This window comes from Brachypodium distachyon, chromosome 1 (assembly GCF_000005505.3).
Source record: "Brachypodium distachyon strain Bd21 chromosome 1, Brachypodium_distachyon_v3.0, whole genome shotgun sequence".
Classification (NCBI taxonomy): domain Eukaryota; kingdom Viridiplantae; phylum Streptophyta; class Magnoliopsida; order Poales; family Poaceae; genus Brachypodium; species Brachypodium distachyon.
The window spans coordinates 61,512,890-61,536,750 of record NC_016131.3 but is presented as its reverse complement, the minus strand read 5'-3'; the positions used below and the strand labels follow the sequence as shown (position 1 = coordinate 61,536,750).

At 41.4% G+C, this 23,861-nt stretch overlaps 2 protein-coding genes across 3 annotated transcripts; both read right to left on the bottom strand.

The window, feature by feature from the left end:
* Window positions 1-291: 291 nt before the first annotated feature.
* LOC100834234 (XIAP-associated factor 1) lies at window positions 292-4,597 on the bottom strand. The gene is made up of 5 exons (XM_003557862.4): window positions 4,242-4,597; window positions 3,257-3,392; window positions 1,405-1,542; window positions 1,192-1,316; window positions 292-753 (listed from the first exon to the last, which is right to left on the bottom strand). The coding sequence occupies exons 1-5, from the start codon at window positions 4,298-4,300 to the stop codon at window positions 591-593; spliced, it is 621 nt and encodes a 206-aa protein (XP_003557910.1). The 5' UTR covers window positions 4,301-4,597; the 3' UTR covers window positions 292-590.
* A 751-nt stretch (window positions 4,598-5,348) lies between these two features.
* LOC100836993 (alpha-N-acetylglucosaminidase) lies at window positions 5,349-22,345 on the bottom strand. 2 transcript variants are annotated; one of them, XM_003557782.4, is made up of 19 exons: window positions 21,936-22,345; window positions 21,740-21,816; window positions 20,636-20,847; window positions 20,065-20,186; window positions 19,238-19,323; window positions 18,659-18,753; window positions 18,323-18,404; window positions 17,728-17,834; window positions 17,520-17,550; window positions 15,834-15,951; window positions 9,272-9,322; window positions 8,892-9,001; window positions 8,634-8,736; window positions 8,405-8,503; window positions 7,865-7,975; window positions 7,543-7,778; window positions 6,115-6,352; window positions 5,940-6,018; window positions 5,349-5,813 (listed from the first exon to the last, which is right to left on the bottom strand). In XM_003557782.4, exons 1-19 carry the CDS (start codon window positions 22,170-22,172, stop codon window positions 5,578-5,580), a joined length of 2,430 nt encoding a protein of 809 aa, XP_003557830.1. In that variant the 5' UTR covers window positions 22,173-22,345; the 3' UTR covers window positions 5,349-5,577. The 2 variants fall into 2 exon arrangements, with proteins under 2 accessions (XP_003557830.1, XP_010228603.1); XM_010230301.3 differs by lacking the exons at window positions 21,740-21,816; window positions 21,936-22,345 and having other exon boundaries at window positions 20,065-20,197; window positions 20,636-20,822.
* Window positions 22,346-23,861: the final 1,516 nt, after the last annotated feature.

Here is a 23,861-nt window from a genome sequence, read left to right as displayed (position 1 = left end):
TCCTAACACACTGTATTTTCCAGCTCAAAAAATTAAAATGACATACTGTATTTTTTTCAAAAATATTTTAAAAGTTTAATCTTGGTTTCACAGAGCTTTCACCGCAAGAGTACTGCTTTTATCCTCGAGAAAAAAATGCATCTCTTTAATGTTCAGAGTATCAAATGGCACAACCTCGCTTAAAACTGTTTCCAATGAAGCCACTTGTTCACCGCCAACACACAAAGACAACATCCGCGACAAATTATATGGTTGCAAAATAGCTGCAGAACTCAAGTTACTCAATCGATAATCACTTACAGAGTACTGCAGTTTTGAACAACATATATTTGGATGACTGGAACCTGCAGAGCTCAAGGTCCAATCAACGGAGATTTATAAATATAAATGTTCGAAACTCTGAGTATAGAACTGTGAACAGATATTTGGATGGTTATTTCAATTCTCCCAACAAGGCCATGACTGGAACTGTACTCTCAAACAAGCAAGATGTATCAACTGATTATGGGGGTCACATTATACAGTACATCAAGATCTCTTATGATACTGTTGTCGAAAACTCGACATTGGAAGTCTGCTGGCTACTGGACCTAGAAACTATCCTCCCTTTGGAACAGTATCGATCCGATCATGACAGCTATTCCAGTTACGGCGATTGTGAAGAGCAGCCTCTTGTGCTGTGAACCATGAGCAGGGCGTGCAGGTCTTACTGGTGGAGGAGGCCGCACTTCTCTCTCTGGAATGGTTCTGGCACTTAAGTTTGAAGCATTCTATTAGCTAAAGAGGTACATAATATACATTTTTACTAGTAAAAATACCAACATGCAACTCATTTTAGAAAACAGGAAGTTAAATAAAGATCAACATATAGGAATGCCAGTTCCATTACTATGACAAGTTACAATCTTGACAGGAAAACTCACCAATGTTGCTAACCAAATAAGAAATATCAAACAGGTTGACTTTATCTTGCATTGATTGAATATGTAAGGATCTGGTTAGGCTATACGCTTTGTGCATGATGGATCACATAATTTAGTTTGGCAAAAAAAAAACAAGTTCATTGTATATAAACAGTAAGAAAGGATCTGGCAGCCTGGCTAGGCTACACAATTTGCGCATAATGGACCAAACATGGTATAATAATAACAAAACAAAATCAGCACTGTTTTGTTTGTGGCAGTGTCTTACCTAGATGATTCTGCAGAACCATTCGAGTTAATTTGGTGGCATTGTATTTCGTGTCCGATCCATTCACGTAGTCTAATATACTTCTTGCATGTTTGACAAAACTCTGTTCGGTTTCCACACACATCCTGTATCTCAAACAACTATGATCAGAACAAACAAGTTGCACCATACAGATTTCAATAAATATGTAGCTTCAAAGGTAACAAGTTGCACCTGGTGTTCATGAAGATCAACTGCAGGCAATTCGTACTCACAATATTCACATGCAACCATCCTTTGTGTGCAGTGTTCACTTTTATGAACATCCAATTTCTCACGTTGTAAGGTTTCTTTGCAAAGAGAACAATTTACCTGTGTGTTAATATGCATTTAGTGTACCGCAAGAGAGAAAATAAAAGAACTGTTAGAAAAAACTCAACATGTGCATTCAATTGGATTAAAATATCATAGCAGAAGAAAAGCATGTGTCCAATTTGCAAGTACAAAAGGCAGAGGACAAGGTAAGGAAATATGTATATTCAATTTGCAAGTACAAAAGGCAGAGAAGATTTTGCGCTCCGGCTGTTCGAAATTTCCATTCACAAGAACAGGTCTGTGAAGGAAGCCCTTGCAAATTTTAGATGGATTCTGGGCATTCAAGCTGGTTTCAATGTGGGCATGTTGCAGCAATTTTGCTCTCTTCTGGCTCCGACTCTTAACTGCCATCTTATGGAGAATGAGAGAGATGTGATCACCTGGAAATTTACGCCCAACGGCCAGTACACCGCTAAATCCGCTTATCTGGCGCAATTTCATGGCCTTGTTCGTAAACCTTACATTAAAATTTGTTGGAAAGTCTGGGCCCCGGAGAAATGCCGCTTTTTTGGTTGGCTCCTTGTTCAGGAGAAAATCCCAACCTGTGACATCCTCACAAAGAAGGAATTCCAAATGATAAGTTGTGTCATTTTTGTCACTCTACCGAGGAATCAGCCTTTCACATCAGTTTTAAATGTACCTTCGCTCTTGATGTGTGGAAACGGATCGCGAACTGGACTAACAATCTTGTGTGGGATCCGGGCACTTGGTCGGCTGCATCTTTGGTTAAGCAGCGCTGGTGTCTAATCATTGATAATGCTAGCGCAGGGGGCAAGATTCATCGCAAGGCAACCTCCTCGGTCACCTTGCTCGTCCGTTGGGAGCTATGGAAGGAGAGAAATCGTCGTATTTTTCAACACAAACTCCTCCGGGCTGCAGGCATTTTAGCCATTAAAGGTGAGGCGGCGCTCTGGGAGCAGGCTGGCGCTGGCAACCAGACGATGTTCCCTAATTTTGTAATCCTAGCCTTCTAGCTTTTTGTTTTTTCCTTTGTTTTGTTACTTCTAAACTTCTGCCCCCTGCTAGTGTTTCTCTTGTATTTTCCTTCCAGGCCGCTTCGCACGTGGCAATAAATGGATCGCTGTGTCCGTTTTGTCAAAACAAAAGGCAGAGAACAAGCTAAGGAAATGTGTGTATCCAATTTGCAAGTACAAAAGGCAGAGAGCTAAGGAAATGTGTGTATCCAATTCACAACTCACAAGTACAAGAATAAGCCAACAAAACTATCTTGGTTGTTGGAGAAATAATATAACTGTCTGCATTTTTTATTCTAACAGGCCTTTGATTTCTATCCTTGCTTCAGTTAACTCAAAGAGATTGTGCAGTCAATTCTGTTTGCTATCTTCTTTAGTACTTCCTCTTTTTCACAAAGGTTGGCATATTTGGTTTCGTTAAGACAAGGTTTTGACCAATGATAACTTTATTAATATGTAAATTATACGATACGAAACCACAATTATTAGCAAGAACTTTTGAAGACGAATCTATTGATATAAATTTCATGTATGAAGAAACACATATTAAAATGTACGTAGTAATCTTTGGTCAAAGCCTTGTCCTTTGTGAAGAGGAGGGAGTACTGAATAAAATATAGAAGCACATATCACCAAAATGGAAACATGTATCATAGACAACATAAAGAAAACCAAAATTTTGGCATAATGCTCTGAAATTCTCAAATGCCACATTTGTGCTGTGATTGCAAACATACCGGGGCATGGTTTTCATCGTAGTGTTCTTCCATAAGCTTCCTGGGAACCATTTCTCGACAGTGTTCGCACTTTTGAAGGTTACGAGCACAGTGTACTGAATGCAAGTCGATGTTTGACGATGGTATTTCTCGCTGACTAAAGAAAAGCAAAATGAAAAACTAAAACTTGTAACCAACTTGTTATCTCAAGAGAACTACCAGCGTAAAGAAGCCATTAATTGCGTAGAACTGGACTGAGAGTAGTAGTAAGAAAAGTTTGAGAATGAAAAGCTGCTGATCACATAGTTCTACCAACTAACATTATGTTCATCCATTGTATACGTGGTTAGAATATGATGCCAAAGGGTGCAAATGACATCAAATGCAGCTACGGTCTAATATAAAGAAATGCATCAACAATCTCCTGCCATCAATGATCACAAATCACAATCCAATCCCATTTAACTTGTTTTCCCAACTAACATTGGATTACTTTGACTAAGCATCAGTTTTGCAGGCCTACTCCATCCACTCCCTCCCTAAGTAAAAAAGACCGAGCATAAATGAAGTGTTTCGTCTTCCAAGCTTCCCATGGAAATAAATAGCAAGTATGCCCGGGCATTGGTGGCACAAGATGTACTAGGACATGAACAATAATGCTTCGTGCAAACATTTTTCATTAATCTGCACTAATAACAATTATTCAGAAGTAACGATGTTCACCAATCCTGCCGGCTTATTAGTAGCAATTACGCAAATCCCTTAGGCAGACCGAGAAAGTTCTTTTGATCGTGTGATAAATAACAAACAACCTGGGTCGGTGACTCTAGAGGTCAATCAAACTATCCTGGGTCAAAACCGGATCTTCCCAAGCTCAGATCCAAAACGTCGAGACCACAGGAGCGGGCAATCCGCCTGACCGACACGCGCGCGCGCGTGCACTCCAAGGAACAGGAACGGGTAACCGAGTCGCACGAAGCGGGATTGCGTGAACAGGGGCACGCACCAGTGGGCGCAGGTGGAGGTGGCGGCGGGATCGGAGCCGGCGTCGGCCGCTGCTGCCATGGCGCTCGTTCGCGGGGACGGACGTATCGCGCTCGGGCTGTGGCTCGCCTTCCCGCTCCCGATCGGACCGGCGGGCGGTCTCGTGGCCCTGCCGGATCGACGCGCGCGGATCGAAGGGGACGCGGTGAGTGGGTGGCCGGAGGTTTCGAGGAAGGGGAGTCGGTCGGGGGAGTTTGGTGGGGTGGGAAGGAAGGAGAGCCGGAGGGAGAGTTGTGTGTGATCCGGGAAAGGGGAGGAAATTTATGAGGGGAGGAAGAGAGCGGTGGTGGATGATGAACCGAGGCAAGGAGGAGGCGCGCGGCGGGGTCAAGCGTGGCACGCCGTGGTAAACCGTCCTGGTTTCTCCATCCAGTCCGAGCAGAACAGAGCGATGCGCGCGTGATTTACTTTACATTATTTAGTAATCCCTGTTAATTTTTTCTCAAATTTGTCAAAAAAATGATGTATTTATTTAAAAACATCTAGATACAGGTAGTACTGCCGCCAGACTACAACTCCATTATAGGCTGACTTTTATTAAAAATCCGTGTACAACTGCTGGCTCGCCGGGCTCAGGCGATTTTTGGCTGAATTTTATTTAAAAATGGCTCACCTGGACACGAGAGGAAAGAACAGAACGATTCTTCCCTAAAAAAACAGATTCTTAGCCTAGAACAGACTAATGCCCCGTTTGCTTAGGCTTAGAAATGAGTGAGCGTCTAGGTTCAGAATTCTAGTCGTTTAGCTTGTTCGGGATTTATTTTCAACCAAAAACTGACATCGATGTTCTAACTTAGTGTCTACTCCCTCCTTAGGATCAGAGGGAGTAACACTTAAAAATTCTTATTACGGAGTAGAAATTATTAGTGCTTTTACTTGTCCCAAGCGCCACCTAATCTGACATGTATTAGATCCAGCTAGAGGCGACCTCGGAACCCCTTGATCCTCCTTAGTTTAACCAAATGAACTACCCTGAGGATTACAATTTTGCAGCTCTAGATCCAGCTTCTGCGAGAGACAAAATACATTGCAGAGGCAAGCGACAGGAGGAGGAAAACGGGCAGACGAGTAGACCATACGGTGCAACTTCACCACACTTGTAGACACAGGAAAGGTGGGCAATTTTGCGACTGAATTTATTACAACACGATCTCAGACATGGTAGTACAGTACGATACCCACTGCAAACAGCGAAACAGTATTCACAGTTCAACCTTACATGACTCGCAGAACACAACCAACTCAGGTCGGACCTCACTTGCGCATTATTTTCCTCGTCCCAGACCTGCGTCGGAAGCTTAGCTCAAGTATTTTCTGAAGAGTGATTTGGAGATTGCCAAAGCGTCACCCTTGGCTTTCACAGGGTACAGCTCCTCTCCGGACTGCCATTCGTTAGAATACGATATCCAATCTCGCCTCCACTCCTCCAGCTGAAAACTCCGGTTCTCCTGCAGGCTTCTCGATAAGCCAGTGAAGTACTTCGACGCCCTTGGAAGGTAGTAGTTCTTCAGCAACCCGCTCCAGAATTTGTTGGCTGACCAAAGTAAGGGTGTTCAAAAAGAAAGGGGCAATTAGTAATGCAGAGTGGACTGTCATATTCAAATGGATACCAGGCATCTTGTACTTAAAAAATAAAGTAGTACCGAGTACTATTTATTACCGTAGTCATGTAAATGGCTCTGCTCGGTCTTTGTGTTGTCATACCACATTGTCACTTGTGTTCTAGCATTCCACTCGTACTGATAAAACAGCTTAATTCAGTCCATGGTGAAAGAAAAAGATTGATCCATCCAGGATCCCCCAGATGTTAGATGAAGTGTGTGAAACAAACCAACCTGCTTTCTTTCCTCTTCAGACATAGCAAGGCTTTTTGCACTTTCCAACCAAGGGCCCAGAAGGAAATTATCATCCGAAGCCAGTAGTATATCAATGTCCACAATCAGTTCGAGAAATTTCTTTGTGTGAAAGTTCAAACCACTTGAATTCTTATTTTTGTAAGAATCCATAGCATCAAGGTACACTTTATTTGCTAACTTTGACAGTGACTGCCTTGTCAGATCGACAAGGTCGTACCTATGATAGCAGTTACGGATTACAACTTGGTTAAAGCAAAATCATGGCCTTATTTAGTAAGCAGTTGAGAAACATAACTGACAATTCAAGATTAACTTATTCTTTTTCTTTTGTTCAAAAACATGTGCGTGAAAGCTTCACATTGCCTCTGATGTGCAATGATTGCACTCTGCCTATCTGCCACCCTTCCCTGGACTCTTATCAATGTCATCACAAGTACTCCGCATAAATACTTATGGTGGCACATGGCCGTTTCATCTCGAAGTGAACCCCGTGTTTGTGACTTTTTTCTGTTTTAGCTGAACCTCTTTATACTCTTATAAAAGAGCCAATTGGTGGCAGCGGTCCATCACCTCCTGTTGTAAAGAAAAAACCTCCTCACCTCTTTCTATTGTCAAAAAAAAAACTCCCCCTCTCTTTCTAATGCAAACAATTAAACCTATTTGTTCCATTATCAGTTGATAGTGGAACGCGGCCATATTTTGGTCGAATGGGGAAAAAAAGAAAAAACTAAACCTATTGCAAAAGACTGACATCTGAATAATGTTTTTTCACCAAAATTGGAATAAGATAGACAGTGCCACTACTATGTAATAGTGATTTTAGTCTAATTTCATGAGTAGTCTAATTTGTTTTATCCATAGCAATGCATGGGTATTTAGCTAGTACTCCCTCCATTCCATAATTCTCGTCGAAATATTACATGTATCTAGACGCTTTTTAGGAATAGATACATCCATTTTTGGGCAAATTTGAGACAAGAATTATGAAACGGAGGGAGTATTTAACAACTGTTTCAACTTGTGCACGTGATCCTTTGACACGACTAAATACAAACCAAGACACAGATGGAAGCACATCTGTCTGAGATCAAATAGGTAGGAAACCAGTATAGTTTGGTACACTCTCTCCTTTTCCAGGGTTGATGGGGAGGATTTCAGATCTCGCAAGGGCACAACTAAAATTGCTTTGTAAATGTCGTATGGTTCCAGTTACTGCTGGTAACCATATGTGATGGAACACCATCCAGGAAATCCTTCTTTGCCACTCACCAGTAACTTTCTTAGGAACCTTGTCTGCTTCGCTCATGGCATAGAACATGCACCAGCTCAAAAAAAATTTAAACTGATACCGAAAGTTCAAAGGGATGCATGACACCAGAATGCACTGGTGCTTACAATGAGGCATACCTGAATGTGAGACTTTTTGAAAGATCATTTCCTGCATTAAGAAATAGTTCAAGGGCTTTGACAGCTTCATTTGTAGAATACCATAGATGGGGATGTGGTAGGTTTGCCGAGACCTCACTTAAGAAGAATCTCGGATGTTTCCTCACAATTGGCATACCCCTTTGTTTGGAAAAGTGGGAGCTGAATGAACTTGGACTCATGTCTGGAAATTCAACTATGTAGTCCCTATTGTGATCCTGGAATAAACATACGAAAAGGATATGTCAATATGTCAGCAAGCACTGCACGGTTGTAACAAAATAGCATCTCTATGGAATCGAACCGCAATTCCATCTGTGCAATTGTATATCGTATGGTACAGAACTCCCCAAGCTTTCTCTATTTTGACATTAGATTGACCATATCGCCTATAGGAGTATGATTTTAACCAATCCTGCAACATAGTGAAAAATAAGATTAGTTGGATAATCAACCTATCAAAGCAAAAGGGTTGGAAATATATAGAGAGAAGTCTGATTTAGTTCAGATTAATACTGAGCAAAGCCATAGCAAGTTGGATGTTTTTTCTACCAGGATTTGTCAACCCTTTTTTGTTAGAGCAGCTGCCAACATTGACATTATAGATAAGAAAACATAAATTAATTCCATGGTGTTACTGAAACTAGGAGAAGATTAAGAAAACCTTAGCAGAAGCTACAATTAGACAAGATTAATAAGATCTTTCAAGTTAAATATCTTATATATTACCACATTAATTCTCATTAACTCTGTACGAAGTTGAAAACATTGTCTAGAATGATGACATAAGACTAAACTACTAACTCATGACACATCAGTGGCCAGACATTTTTGTAGTACGTACCTCAACTTCAACTTTTTGACTACGGAATGACATTTCAGACATAAGCTCAAAAACAACTGGATTATGTTCTATTCCCTCCATGGTCATGCCAACACCCACCTAAATAAGAGGAACAATGAAATGTAAGCACCTCCATCAGAAAAGGTGTTAAGATGTGCTTTTCCAGAGAAACATCAAAGGGGAACCCTGCTATTAGTAAATATACATAAGAACTGAAAACTAAATGTACCATTGTTGAACCGTAGCTCGTACGTGCATCAATAGGGCCCGATGAAATTGAATCTAGTATGCCATACATTTCAATATTTCCACCAAAGTTGTGTAACATGCACCTAGTTTAAGCAATAAACATATTAGTTAATTAGTTAACTACTTTACTTGGTTGGCACAACGGAAACTCACATATTTGTGTACTAACAGTGATATCTAAGAATGCAAGAAGTTTGGAACTTAGATGAGAGGGAGAGAGAAAGAAATGAAGACATACCAGATGTATGGCACCCCATAGAATTGAGAGGACATTTTCCATACGGGCTTGACATCAGCAAATAAATCAAGCACTATCATCTTACCAATCGGAACAGAATGAAGTAGTGCCTGCAAGGCAAAATAAGCAAGATTTATCTGCATCTAAAGGATAGGGAGCAGCTTTATACTAACCAAATCTAGTAGAAAAGTGCCTTTTCTCCAGCCATGTGCAAGTAGAAGTAGGTATCCATCTTTAAATGATTTTTGTACTACGCTTTATATAATTTAAATTTATACATAAAGTTTTCTTCTACAAGTTATGAGTAAGGTAGCCATTAACCTTTATTTTACAGGCAACCTCATTACTGTAAGTCGCTCAAAACCAAGATAGGGACATACTTTCATTTGAGGCTCCTTCCAGAAAGCTGCATCTGAGTAGAATAACCAGCCCTGCATAAAGTAAAGGAGGTTTAGAAATTACAGTACCCTATAAAACTTGCCAATCATGTGCTCATGAAAATCATGTCTGTTATTGTTGGACTGAAGAGGTATCCTGGACATTTATTGGTATGGCCCATTAGGCCCACCTAACTAGATATATATATGTGGGTGTGTTCTCTCCCTGGGCTCTAACCCTAGCCGCCATTGCGAACTGAGAGGTGAGCTCCTGCCCCTGTGACTTCATGGTATCAGAGCCAATTTCACAGTTAGGGTAGGCAGACTGAGAGGGAGAGAATCCCGTTCCTAGATCTGCTTAGGATAGGAGAAGCAGGGGTGAAGGAGAGAGCGGCTGGAGCAGCAAGCAACAGGAGGTGCATCCCAGGCGGAAGAGATGGGAGATGTCACCAAGGTGTTGGAGCAGCTGGTTGAGCTTCTCACTGCCAAGGCAGATGGTGCCTCATCCACAGGTATTTCTGTTCCACAGCCTGAAGTAGTTCAAAAGGTGGAGTTGATGCCAAATGACATCAAGCTAGAGGGAGTCTCAAACTATTTGAGCTGGTCTAGAAGGGGGCTGCTGATTTTGGGGACAAAAGGGCTGATAGGCTACGTGAAGGGTGAAGTGAGAGAGCCAATGGATAAGCTGGGGGAAGAGTGGAAGAAGTGGAGTATTGTTGATTTGCTGGTGCGGGCATGGATGCTGAACTCTTTAACTCCAACCATTGCTGCTTCTGTGGAGTCATTATCCAGTGCAGTAGAGATGTGGATGACCCTGGAAACAATGTATTCAAGCAAAGGAAATGTGATGGTGATAGCCCAGGTGGAGGATATGGTGCATGATATATGAAGCAAGGAGAGAGATCGGTGCTGGAATATGTGGCAGAACTGCAGCATCTTTGGACTGATTTAGATTACTACGATCCATTGGAGTTGTCACATGCTGAATGTGTGTTGGCTGCTCAGAAATGGATTGAGCGCAGGCGGGTAATGAAATTTCTCAAGGGGCTGAACCCGGAATTTGAAGGGAGGCGTGCTGGACTGTGTCATCAACCCACTCTTCCTTCACTCAAGGAGGCCATAGCAGCAATGGCTCAGGAGGAGGTGAGACTAAAGATGACGAAGAGTGAAGGGACTGTTCAGGGACGTTCAGCATTTGTTGCAACTGAAAGAAAAGAGACAAGGGATTGTTTTAATTGTGGGATAACAGGCCATCTGAGTTCTGAATGCACAGCTCCAAGGCGTGGAAGAGGAAGAGGCTATAACAAGGGAAGTTATCGAGGTGGAAGAGGTAGAGGTGGCCACAACAACTCTGGACCTTCAAGGGCACATGTTGCAGCTGCAGAACAGGAAACTGCAAGTGCATTGCAAGGGGAGTTGAAGAACAAAGGTCAGGTGGACAACAACTTCGGAAACTTTGCTCATGATGTCTACACAAAAGAAGGTAACTCTGCAAATGCGTCTACATTTCCCCATAAATCCTTCTCAGATTGGATACTCGATTCTGGAGCTTCAAAACATATTGCAGGAACTCTCAATGAATTTGATTCATATATCCAGTATCCACCTGAACATAACGAAACAATTCAAACTGCTGATGGCACCTCACAACCAATAAAGGGAGTCGGAACAGTTCAGTGTACACCATGCATAAAATTGTCTTCAGTACTACATGTTCCAGCTTTTCCTGTTAATTTGGTGTCATTAAGCGCATTAATTGACCAGCTGGACTGCAGGATAACACTTGACAAATACATGTGTTTGATTCAGGGGAGGCAGACTGGCAGGAAGCTTGGGACAGGAACCAGGCATAATGGGCTATGGTATATGAACCGAGGGGCATCCAGAAGCACGGTGCTTGCAGCCATGCTGGGAGAAAGGGAGACAATGGCGATTATCCATCATTGTCGAATGGGTCACGTGTCTTTTGAGAAAATGAGTGGAGTGTTTCCTGATGTAATGAGTGGGGTTGATAAGAACAAACTTAAGTGTGATGCATGTGAATATGCAAAACACACAAGAACCACTTGTGTTAGCAGGGATCTTAGAAGTATCTCTCCATTTATGTTAATCCATTCTGATGTATGGACATGTCCAATTGTTTTTGTCAGTGGGATGAAATATTTTGTGACATTTATTGACTGCAATACTCGTATGACATGGATTTATCTCATGCGACATAAAGACGAGGTATTCCGAGGATTTCTGCTCCTATGTGAACCCTCAATTTCATGTGCAGGTGCAAGCGATCCGGACTGATAATGGGACAGAATATGTGAACAAGAAATTTGGTACATTCTTGTCAATGAAAGGTATACTGCATCAGACTTCTTGCCCAGATACCCCACCACAGAATGGAGTTGCGGAGAGAAAGAATCGCCATATTCTGGAAGTTGCTCGCTCCTTAATGTTTACAATGAATGTTCCAAAGTTTTTGTGGAGTGAAGCTGTAATGACAGCAACTTATTTAATCAATCGTACTCCCTCAAGAGTTATTGGCATGAAGTCACCTTGTGAGATGCTACTAGGGGAGAACAAATTTTTGGTTCCACCTAAGTTATTTGGCTGCACATGCTTTGTTCGAGATCATAAACCTACAGTGGGTAAGCTGGATCAGAAAGCAGTAAAGTGTATCTTTGTTGGCTATTCTGCAGGACAACGAGGTTATAAATGTTGGAGTCCTATAGAACGAAGAACATTTGTTAGTATGGATGTTACCTTTTGGGAATCTGAACCTTACTATGGGGAGAAGAAAGATCTGAGTGCTTTGTTTGAAGAGCTTGACCATCAGCCATTGTCTGCGGATGTTAAAGAAGGGGAGAATGGACACTCGCAACAAAGACTACCTCAGCAAATAGTTGGGGACCCTATTCCCGTGGTTGTAGCTGAGGAAAATGAGCAGAGGTGGCCACGGGTCAATGAGGAAACTAATCTACAAGTGTATAGGAGGAGGCGTCAAGGTGAAAACACTCAGCAAGGTCAAGTAATTCGCAGGCAGGGGGAGCAAGGGGAATATAATCCGGTACAAGGGGAGCAATTTGATGATGGTCAAAATATTGACAGCTCGTCTGAAGGGAGTACGCCTGAAGGGGATTCTCTAGATCTGCCCATTGCCTTGAGGAAAGGAACAAGGGAAGCAACAAGTAGGCCAATCAACCGGTATGGTTTTGAGCATGACATAAGCAATTATGTCTCCTATGCTGCCTTGTCTCCGTCGTTCAAGACTTTTGTGGCGTCCCTACAAACAGTGATTGTTCCTAAGGATTGGAGAGCTGCAAAGCAGGACCCAAAATGGTTTGGGGCCATGATAGATGAATTGGAGGCCTTGAGAAAGAATAAAACCTGGGAGCTAACTTATCTTACCGAAGGGAAAAAAACTGTTGGATGCAAATGGGTGTTTACTGTAAAGCAAAACCCCGAAGGGAAGATTGAAAGATATAAAGCAAGGCTAGTAGCTAAAGGATACAACCAGACATATGGTATTGATTACGATGAGACCTTTGCACCAGTTGCAAAAATGAACACCGTAAGAATTTTAATATCATGTGCTGCTAATTTTGTTTGGCCACTGCACCAACTCGATGTTAAAAATGCTTTCTTACATGGTGACCTACAAGAAGAGGTGTACATGGAGATTCCAACTGGTTTCTCTACACCTGAAATGGCTGGGAAGGTATGTAGATTGAAGAAGTCTCTTTATGGCCTAAAACAGTCTCCAAGGGCATGGTTTGACAGATTTAGGCAAGCAGTGTGTTCTATGGGTTACAGGCAGTGTAATGGAGATCACACCGTTTTTTACAAGCATTCCAAGCAACAGATCACTATACTCGCAGTTTATGTAGATGACATCATAATTACAGGAGATGACAAAGAGGAAATAGCAAGACTGAAGAAATGCTTAAGTGAGACGTTCGAGGTTAAGGATCTTGGTCAGCTTAAATATTTTCTTGGTATAGAAGTGGCCAGATCTCCTACAGGAATAGCTTTATCTCAGAGAAAATATACCTTAGATCTCTTGAGTGATGTGGGTATGTTGGGTTGTCGGGCAGCTTCAACTCACAAATTGGCAGCCCAAAGTGGTGAACCCGTGGACAGAGAGAAGTATCAGAAATTAGTTGGACAGCTCCTATACCTATGTCACACAAGACCAGACATTGCATATGCAGTAAGCGTAGTAAGCAGATACAATGCATGACCCAAGAAGTGGACATCTTGATGCAGTGCATCGCATTCTTAGATATTTGAAAGGTTGTCCTGGCAAGGGATTGATGTTTAAGGGTAATGGCCATCTGAATAGAGATGGATACAGTGATGCAGATTGGGCGAGTTGCTTGGATGACAGGAGGTCAACCTCGGGATACTGCGTTTTTGTTGGTGGGAATCTGGTGTCTTGGAGAAGCAAGAAACAATCTGTGGTCTCTAAGTCAACTGCTGAAGCTGAGTTCAAAGCACTATCTCAAGGACTTAGTGAGATGTTGTGGGTGAGAAGCCTTCTGCTTGAACTGAAGGTATTTAGAGGTGGACCTCTAAATGTTTGGTGTGACAACAAGTCTGCTATCAGCATTGCCAACAATCCCGTTCAGCATGATAGGACTAAACATGTTGAGATTGATCGGTTCTTCATTAAAGAAAAGCTAGATGAAAGAATTATCAAGATAACTCATGTGAGCTCAGCGAACCAAGTGGCAGATTATTTGACAAAAGGCTTGGGAACCAGAGAATGTAATCATGCTTGTGACAAGATGGAAATGATCGATATATATCACCCATCTTGAGGGGGAGTGTTGGACTGAAGAGGTATCCTGGACATTTATTGGTATGGCCCATTAGGCCCACCTAACTAGATATATATATATGTGTGTGTGTGTGTGTGTGTGTGTGTTCTCTCCCTGGGCTCTAACCCTAGCCGCCACTGTGAACTGAGAGGTGAGCTCCTGCCCCTGTGACTTCAGTTATAAAGTATAAACTGTGGCTTCGAGTGACTGACTTTTCACTGGTCACAGGACAACATGCCAGAGCACCTTCTCTTTCTTATTTTTCAACATACTTGGACAGGAGACACCGAGACAGTATGAATATGACTATATTAGCTATAGCTCCACTATAGTTATTTTGGACCCAAAGCACTAAGCGACAGGCCAATGTTCTGCTATACTAGCGACTAGTCCTATAGCTTCAAATAGCTCCGCTATTTTCCATAGATCACAGCTAAGGGTAGTTCCCGCTACTCAATATCAGTACATTTATCTCAAAATGGTATGATAATTTTGAAATACAATTTTATCAGAAGTAAAGAAATACATCAATTATATTACGTATTATTTTTTTAGCGAAGATACATCAATTATATTATTATTTTTGTGCGAAGATACATCAATTATATTATTATTTTTTGCACGAAAATACATCAATTTTAAGATTAAACTATGAGAAAACGTATCAAGAGACTTCATATTTCTCATTTTCTATACTAGAACTATATTTCTTAGTCATTAAGTACTTCATGTGATAAAAAAAGTGCAATGGTTGTTTATTTCTACTACTATTTTCTTATGCTATAATTGGCTTGTAAGACTTACCTTTTAGGCATATTTATTACTTTTATATTATGATGTTAAAATGCTATGATGATGTCTTTCAAAAGTTTTTCAGGGACCTTGCGTCTGCCATGTGAACCGTGATTTAAAACACCAATCCTAGCTAGCCCTTTCGCTCTTTTAGACATGCCGTAAACTTATAGTACTACTTTGGCTAGCTCAATACTATAATTATGGTTCTATATGGAGACGTCTTAGTACATCTAAATTACCATGGTTATCTAATTTATTTGAATGTGCCTTTTATCATGTGTATTTAATATTCTGTTCTTATTTATATAAAAACTCTATTGTAAATAGCTTCCGTGATAGGTACCATAACTGTAGCTAGGACCTCGCCGTGAAGCCATGCGAACCGCAATTTAGAACCTTTAATTAGTAATTCATCCGCGAAACCGTGCATACCTTCACTCTATTCTGTGGACATTGCTTGAGTGCATTAGTATATTTCTTTATGTTTTTTCGTCTTCGTTTATTTATTTGGCTCCCCTTTCCATGGGTTTGCAAAAATGGTAATGGACAGTGAGGAAGCTCATCCTCGGGGCACTTGTCCCCAGCTGTGGCACCTGCAATCCTTTGAGGTACCGAGAGTAGTGAGGCAAGTGGTCTGTAGTTTTGCTTGATGACAAATGCATGAGGTCTCCTTAATTTATACAGTCTCACTATCTAACTTAACTAAGAGATAAGGGAAGAAGAAGATATGCTAAGACAGGTAAGTAAAGAGGTAGGGAAACAAGTCCACAACAAATAATTGATCGCTTCTCAATCTTGTAGTGCGGATGCGGGCACCTGTAGGACTGGCCCCAAAAGGCATCAGTAACGCCCAACTGACACCAATTACTACCATATTAACATATCCTGTTGCTGTTATAAAAATTAAATAGATAATATTTTACACTTTTGAGTGTCAAAGAAGAGTGCAACCACACCTGCATTAACCACACTGCATCCTTGTTACCGCTTGACATGGCTTCATAGATCGCAGAACCAAGTGATGAAATATATGCTGGTTCATTTGTGGGTGGTGTATTCTCATTGAACGTGTCACTGAAAAGAACAACTTTGATAGTAAAGTATGCAAAATGCACATGCTGTATAAATACCAAAAGAAAAGCAGCACCTTGAGCAAGGAACATGAATAAACAGAACGGCAAACAAGCCAACATGTTAACCAATGTCATTCGAATAAAATGATCTAATGCACCAACAATGGATATGTTTGCGTTTGGACTTTGGACTAACTGAAGGTAAAAGCTTGCAAAGTTCAAATGCAATGCCCTTAAAGTCAGGGTGTGCATTTGATTATTATGGTTAATTCGGTTTGGTTAATAAGGTTTTTAATTTCGATTTAACGGTTTGTATTAAAAATACGGTTTTGTTTCGGCAGTAACCATTAATTATTGGTTCGGTTTCAGTAATGACCAAACTAACGAAAGTTGACATGAATTTTCAAACAACACGTAATAGAAAAGTGCAAGCTGCTTCAAGACCGACCAAAATATAAGCAAATGTTTTCTTTCTTCTCCATACTTCAAGGAACCAGGAAGCATTAATTTAAAGGAGTATGGAGAAGAAAGAAAACATTTGCTTATATTTTGGAATATATTTTGGAACTATACTGCAAGGAGTCACGTAGATTTAATTTAAAGGAACCAGGAAGCTTTATTAATTAAGAATATATTTTGGAATACAATATATGTTCTCTGGACTCTGGAGCAATGGCGGACCTTCATGCAGCTTCAGGCTTAGGTACATATTTTCTTTGATTACTAGGTACCTATTTTCATTTATAATTAGATAAAATAGGTAATTTAGCCCCCCAGCTTCAGGGTTAGGTCTATTTTCACACCCCCCCCCCCCTTTCCCGCACCCGCCCCCGGACATTCTTCTGTACCTCCGCTACTGCCCTGGAGTATCAAATAACCAAGTACGCATGATCGCAAAAAACAAAAGAAAAAAGGAAACAGGCATGCATGCCTGCATGGCGTGATTGATCAATTAATGTACTACGACTAAATAGCATGCCGTACAGAGTAGTTTTTAGTCCCACATCGCCTGGGGACAACAAACGGCGCCATATTGAGGTCTACTCCCTCCGTCCCATAATATGAGGCACGCACGCATTTCTAGATCATCAATTTAGCTAACTAAATATAAATTAAATAATTAAAAAATTATGTCATTAGAAAGTTCTTTCGATAACGAATCTAATGATGTACTTTTTGTTAAGAAAAATATATATTCAATTAATCAAATTGATGATCTAGGAGTACGTGGGTGCCTCATATTATGGGATGGAGGGAGTATAAAAGGAGTCACGGCACAAAACTGTGGTCTTGAAAAGAGCAATGGGCTTATTCAGTTATTTCAGTTTTTAACCGAATTAACCGACTGGCTAATGGTTAGTTGTTTTACATACCATAACTGAAACCGAAAACTGGAAAACACAGATTTTCGGTTCCATTCAAACTTTTTGGGTCTGGTTTTTGGTTTCCGTTTGGTTATGCACACCCTCACCTAAAAGCCAATGGATAGAGTGGTATATTGTATTTGGACCACACAAGCCAACAAGACACCTGATGGAATGTCCAGAGTAGCAGATTAGTATGAGTTACCAGTTATAGATGCTGGTGATGTCACCATATTCTGCATATATCCAAAAGTATGAAGAAGATAAGAACTCCATATACAGATTATAACATACATCAAAAGTGCACTTTAATTAGTTCATTTATCAACTCTATGAAGCTATCCAGGGGGGGAAAGTTGCATAGAATTGGAACAAATCAATTCCAGTGTATTTGCACAGAAGGAAATGCAAACCTTTAATTTGTTGCCTGATAAAAGCATGTCCCACATCAATAAACAATGCATCCGAAGGATCGAGAATATATGTGCAGCACCATCTAGGATCACCATCAACAGTGTTCCTGAAGCAGGGGAATGTGTAAAATACCAGCACCCATGGGTTCAAGCTTTCAAAAAAACTTCATTTGGACAATAGTGTGAAGACTTTGAATTTGCTGAACGGTATAACTCCAGGCTATCCTTTGTGAAAAGTTGTCCGTTATGGACAACTGTGTTTGCAGCCCCAAATAATGGTAACTAAGTCAAATTGGAAAGGACAAGTTCATAGATATTGCAAGCTAGAAAAACTGTTCTGGAAGTTCAGAACTTCTTTATCTGTCTCAGATGCTCTAAACTACTAGCACTTCTTAACCCTGGAAGTTACTTTGCAAGACACATTATTAATGTATCAGAACCAAAGTTGGACTTCTGGCTCCATGGGAACCATAGATATTTTTGCGTGATAACAAAAGTTAACTACAATGGTGAAATCTTTATTTTGTTTGGAAGTACTAAACTAGCACATAATCCCCAATAATATAAGCAGAAATGACACATGACAGCATATTACCATTCCCCGAGTCTGGTTATGTTGGCAGATGGAAACAATTTTTTAAACGCCACTGGTACATTTCCCGAGAACGACGGCAGAACTGAAAATGGCAATGCACTGTAAGTACTTTTATGATTATATTGGTAATAATCCAGCATAAGGGGGATTATTCAGAACAACCACAAGCAAATATTTAGGAAGTCATATTAACAACAGATCGATAGGATAATATATATATTCATAACTTGAATGGTAGCAGGAAAGACAAACTCTGCTGGTATATGTAACTAGCGTAAATATTAAATAGGAAAGAAATACTAAAGAATTGATTACTGACTGTTAAAGAAAACATGCCTGGGACCATTCCAAGCTCAGTCATACGAGACAATATTTTCTTCTGCAGTGCCAATTGTCCATCCAGCCAATTTTGTGAAAGTGGTCCACCCCATCTAAAAAATAGTTACGAAAGTATATGACTGTGTATTTCTTTTTAATGTCAAACCATCAAATATATACTACCGAGTGATTCCAATGTACAATACATATTTAGCATTTGAAGTGTTACTGAAGGAATACCAACAGAGTGTTCGAGGCAGTGCTATAAGCCTACAATTTAACCAAACGGTTTTTTAAGGCAAAAAGGGACCAGAAAAAACAATTGTCTGTCATTTGGAAACAATTATGCAAAAGTAAAAGACTAACAAGTAGGGAAAATATGAAGACCTCAATAGGATATTGATTTTAGATTTTCAGAATGGTGATGCCGAACACATTATTTTGTGAAGTCACCTTTTATTACACACCATCCTGTACTAATCACGAAAATGCTATAACAGAGACAATATATTCTTATTTACTTTGCATTATTGTGCTATTATCTAGCAACTATATTTGCCAATTAAGTTGTCTCCGATAAGTTTATTTTTAACTTACGCATGCAAGTTCCCCATTCTAGCCCAAGCAAGGAAAGCTGGTCCGCCGAAAAAATCATCTAAATCTCTGTCACTGACATTAAAACTCTGGAATAGAACTCAGTAATCAACAAGGGCTCAAAATGCAACAGAAAGGTTAAAAAGTAAACTGGAAATCACAGCATAATCATTCCACTCTGACATGGAACGGAAAATAAATAAAAACATTGGAACATCTAACAGAAGATAACTTTTGCATCTGTCATGTTTGAAGAATGTTCCTAACTGGTTAGCAAAAAAAAAATGCTGGCAAACTGGTTAGAAAACTGTAAAAAATGTGCTGAGTAATTACTATATATATGTTTTTATTGTTTCGTGAAAAAAGTTGATGTGAGATCATAGAAGGTTAAAATGCTGGCATCAGGCTACTATGCCAAATCCCAAATAGAGTGACAGACACTAAATGGTTATCCAGCTTATTATTCTACTGCAAGAGCACTCAATTCTATTCTTCCAAAGTGTAAATTGCATTTGCATTCTGTATTATAGAACTACTGTCAACCAGCAAAAAAGAAAAACAAGCACCGCCTATTGGACTGAACAGCCCAACAGACCATGACCAATTTACTGACCAAACTGGGCAAGGCTGGGGCCCAGCCAGGCAGCCTGGGTGAAGCTGAGTATTCCATTGAATCATTGGCCTAGCTTTTGCTCAGGCCTAATATATGGCCCATCATCAAAATTATTCTGAGAGTACTCAGGCCTAAGCACTAGTTGAATCATATTAACAAAACTAAGCTCCAACAACTTGACAAAACATTTTAGAGTTACAGGTGTCCATTGCACTACCTTAAAAACCTTCTGCCAAACAGCTTCCTGTCCAGTAAATGCTAAAGGCAAGTTGATTCCTTGAAGTGCCATCCAGTCAATTTCTTTCTCCCATCTTCTCCAATCCCACCACACAAAGGAGTCTATAGATATGCTACAGGGATTTTATCAGGAAAAGAAAGTCGGAATCCATGAAATATAACGGAAACTGGTAAGATTTCATATATAATTCCTTCAAAATTACAAAACAATGTATATTCAACTAATGTGCATCTATAAAATGTGCAGAGTCAGTTATGCAACCTAAATTTCTTAGGATTAAATTTAGTAGAACTGGAATGTACTAGACCAACGAATAAAACTGCAATTCGTGATGTACAGTAGGCCGATAGCTGTGTGCAGATTTATATTTGTTACCATGCAAAGAAAAACAGCCATGATAACAAAAAATCAAAATGTGCATCTGTTCCCATACCCCTAAACCATCAAGCAATCCATGTGGCAACAAAAGGGGGGAGGGGGGGGGGGCATGATTACCTATGAACAAGATAGAGATTACGGGAACTGAAATAAAGCACACACAAAAACTCACAGCTGGAGGTGACGACATTCTGATAGTAGTTCCATGGAACAGGGCGCTTAATCTTCACTCCTGTTCCATTCACTCGTGGCAGAGACCCAGGTGAAGGGACTGACGCCAGTTGTGCACCACCAGTCTTATCCCAAGAAATGTGCACCCCACACCAATATTTGAGGTACCAATGGAGTCCAGATGCAAGCTCAACGGCAGTGGTACCCTGGATCCTGTACACCATGAAGAGGTGATAGCATTCATTTTATTTGCAATATTGCAATTAAACCATAATAAGTTTCTGCTCGATAGTTGCATGGTAACGAGTTTTGTAGCCCATCCATCTCCCATGCTCAGTGTTTTTAAAGAAAATATAAGCTTTATTATTACCTCTGTCCCTCCATGCTTAGTTAAAAAAATATAAAAATATTAACTCTGTCTCTCAAAAAGAGTTCAAGAGAATGATTTGACCATTCTTTTTGAGAGATATGCTTTGGCTTTTGAATGATTCTTGATCAAGCATACTTTGCTACCTCAAATTCATCAGCAAATCAAAGTAAGCACGCCCTGTAGCGTCAAGGTGTGGACTATTTCAAAACCACACCTAACCTAATCGTAGACAGTAACAGCAATTTATTAATAACTACCTTCACTTTTTGAGCAAATTTCACAGAACCACGGTTTTCGGGGCAAGTTTCTGACGCAGCCCCCACTTTTACTAATTTGTCCCACAAAATAACGAGTTTAGGTCATTTTTGACAGTTTTTCTTACAGCCCGGACCCACATGTAAGAGGCCACGTCGGACAAATCCGACCTAACCCGATGGCTCGTTAAGCCCGCATTGGACATGTATCGGGCCGGGTTTTTCCGACGTGACCTCTTGCATGTGGGCCCGGTCTGTAAGAAATACTGTCAAATGGCTTAAACTCGGTATTATGGGCTTGTTGTTACAGGGTGACTGAAAAACTGTGGTTTTCCGGACAAATTAGCAAAAGTGGGGGCTGGCGTGAGAAGATTGCCCAAAAAACTGTGGTTTTGTGAAATTTACTCTTCACTTTTTTCTAAATTTACACAGCAAAGCAGGCAACAATTCTGTGCAGATATTAAAAGAGAGACATGCATACATAATCTCTGCTCCACCTCTTCCCGAGCCATCGACATTGCTTATCCTGAAGCAGCTGGATTCGCCACAGACACCGCCCTGAAGCGATCAAAGTGAAAGTCACTGGCACTAGCACAGTAGTACTACACAAGTAGTGTTGTCTATAGTGCTACTGATGACTGAGCTTTCGTCTCCTAAGTTGGCGCGTTCGAACCTACCTTGGTGTCGATCTGAAAGCGGAAGCTGTGCGCGTGGGAGGGAAGGAGCCGGTGGAGCACCCCAGCGGCCGCGCCCTCCTGCACCGCCGGCGAAGCGGCCCTGCGGCCGGCCGCCGTGCGGAGCGCCTCCCGCCAGGTGTGGCCTGCCGCGGTTGCCGCTGCCGGAGGCAACGGGATGAGGACGAGAAGCAGGACGAAGGGGAGGAGGGCGAGAGACGGCGGCGGCGGCGGTCTCATGGCGAACTCGGCTGGTGGCTTCGCGATGCTCCGCCTTGGCCTTGCCGCAGCAGCAGCGTTTCACTTTGGCGTGAGGAATCTCCGAAGATGATTAGCCGCAGACTGCCAGAGTGACCATGCTTTTGGGTTTTGGATAATGGAGTGGAGCAAGCAATTTGGATCTGCCGCAACGCAGTTGAGCTGTTGATATCTGACAAAGCAAATCATTTTCTCGCTTAACTTTAACTATCTGGATTAGTTTAGACTAGTAATATCACGGAGCAGCAAGTTTTTTCTCGGCCTGCTACTGAAAGGAACCTTGGCGTCGTGTTTCGGCGGCTTTCTTTGGCCATGTCGTCGTCCGTATTCCTGCACGACACGGCATAGTTTTCCCGTAATTTTTTTAGCAGATGACGACTGAGCGTATAGTTTACTTCTCCGCGGAGAAGATCCTGCACGCATGGATCGATCACGGCTGTTGCCAATGCATCGATGATTTGGTCTCACGGCTTTGCAATTAGCACAATGAGTAAAGGATTTCGACTTCGTTCCATACAACTTATGGTTTGCAACAGTTGTTTTTGGAAGAGGTTTTTTCATCCGAAACCTGCTGCTGCTGCACGCTTTTTTTTCTTTTTTTTTCCTACGGAAATTATAAAGAAAACATGTCCGTTCGCTCTTGCGGCATGGTTTCTCGTGGCTGCCACGCCCGTCGACGGCACTCTCGCCACCACGCATTGTGCCCGCCTTCTCGCAACAACACGCCATGTCGTCTGTCTGCGCGACCCACTCAGAACCGTGCACGTCGCCTCGTGCTGCCCCGCCACCGCCTTGAACCGTTACAACCTCTTTGTGTTGCTCCCCTCGCCGCCACGAGCAGTAGTTGTTGCTGCCAGCGTAGTAGCCATCAGCGACGCGGCTGCTTGCCCATCATGTCCGCCCACAAGGATGGAACCAATGCAATTTGTCGGGGCCGTAGCTGCTTTGTTTTCCGTTTCGGGGAGAATCAGGCTGCTAGTCCGCAAATCGTAATCGATGGGTGGATCGAGCGGTGGTGCCTCTCCCGCAAGGCTTGCATTGGGGAGGAACTCTGCACACTCGCTACACCCTGGCGAGATACAGGGTCGCGACGACTGAATCAAGCGGGTAGAGCGAGCGGTGAGTGATAGAGTTTGATCAAAATAGACAGACGTACAATGGTTAAATGTGTTCATTAGGATACGTGTGGCAATTTGTGTTCACCAGAGGTGGCAATTTATCTGCATTATGAATGGCAATTTATGTTCATCAGAGGTGGAAATTTATCTACATTAAAGGTTACAATTTGTGTTCATAAGAGGTGGCAATGAGTATGCATCAGGATGGCAATTTATGTTCATCAGAGTCTGACAATTTTTGTGCATTAAGGGTGCAAATATCTGTGAATTAGGAATGCCATGGGAATAGGTTTGTCTGTGTCGTCTTACATGAAGGTGGTAGATCAATTTGGAGTGGAGTAAATGTGGGATGCAATGGTGGGTGCTATATAACCGAAATGGATGGACTTACTTGGTTATTCATGTTCATAGGGGAGGCAATTTGTGTGTATTACTGATGGTAGTATGTGTTCATTAGCGTGCGGCAATTTGTGTGTACTATGGGTGGTAATTTATATTCATTAGAGAGTGGCAATTTGTGTGCATTAGGCGTGGCATTTTGTGTGCAATAAAA

What these genes read in the sequence shown, in the direction of transcription:
- LOC100834234 (XM_003557862.4), bottom strand. Translation starts at nt 4,300, where the DNA reads ATGGCAGCAGCGGCCGACGCCGGCTCCGATCCCGCCGCCACCTCCACC. An exon ending in ACCTCCACCTGCGCCCACTG is followed by an intron (nt 3,393 to 4,241) that starts GTGCGTGCCCCT and finishes GCTTTTCTTTAG; the next exon opens with TCAGCGAGAAATACCATCGT. An exon ending in GGTTCTGCAGAATCATCTAG is followed by an intron (nt 754 to 1,191) that starts GTAAGACACTGC and finishes TTCAAACTTAAG; the next exon opens with TGCCAGAACCATTCCAGAGA.
- LOC100836993 (XM_003557782.4), bottom strand. Translation starts at nt 22,172, where the DNA reads ATGAGACCGCCGCCGCCGCCGTCTCTCGCCCTCCTCCCCTTCGTCCTG. An exon ending in GAATGTCGTCACCTCCAGCT is followed by an intron (nt 20,187 to 20,635) that starts GTGAGTTTTTGT and finishes GCATATCTATAG; the next exon opens with ACTCCTTTGTGTGGTGGGAT. An exon ending in ATCACCAGCATCTATAACTG is followed by an intron (nt 15,952 to 17,519) that starts GTAACTCATACT and finishes TGTTCTTTTCAG; the next exon opens with TGACACGTTCAATGAGAATA.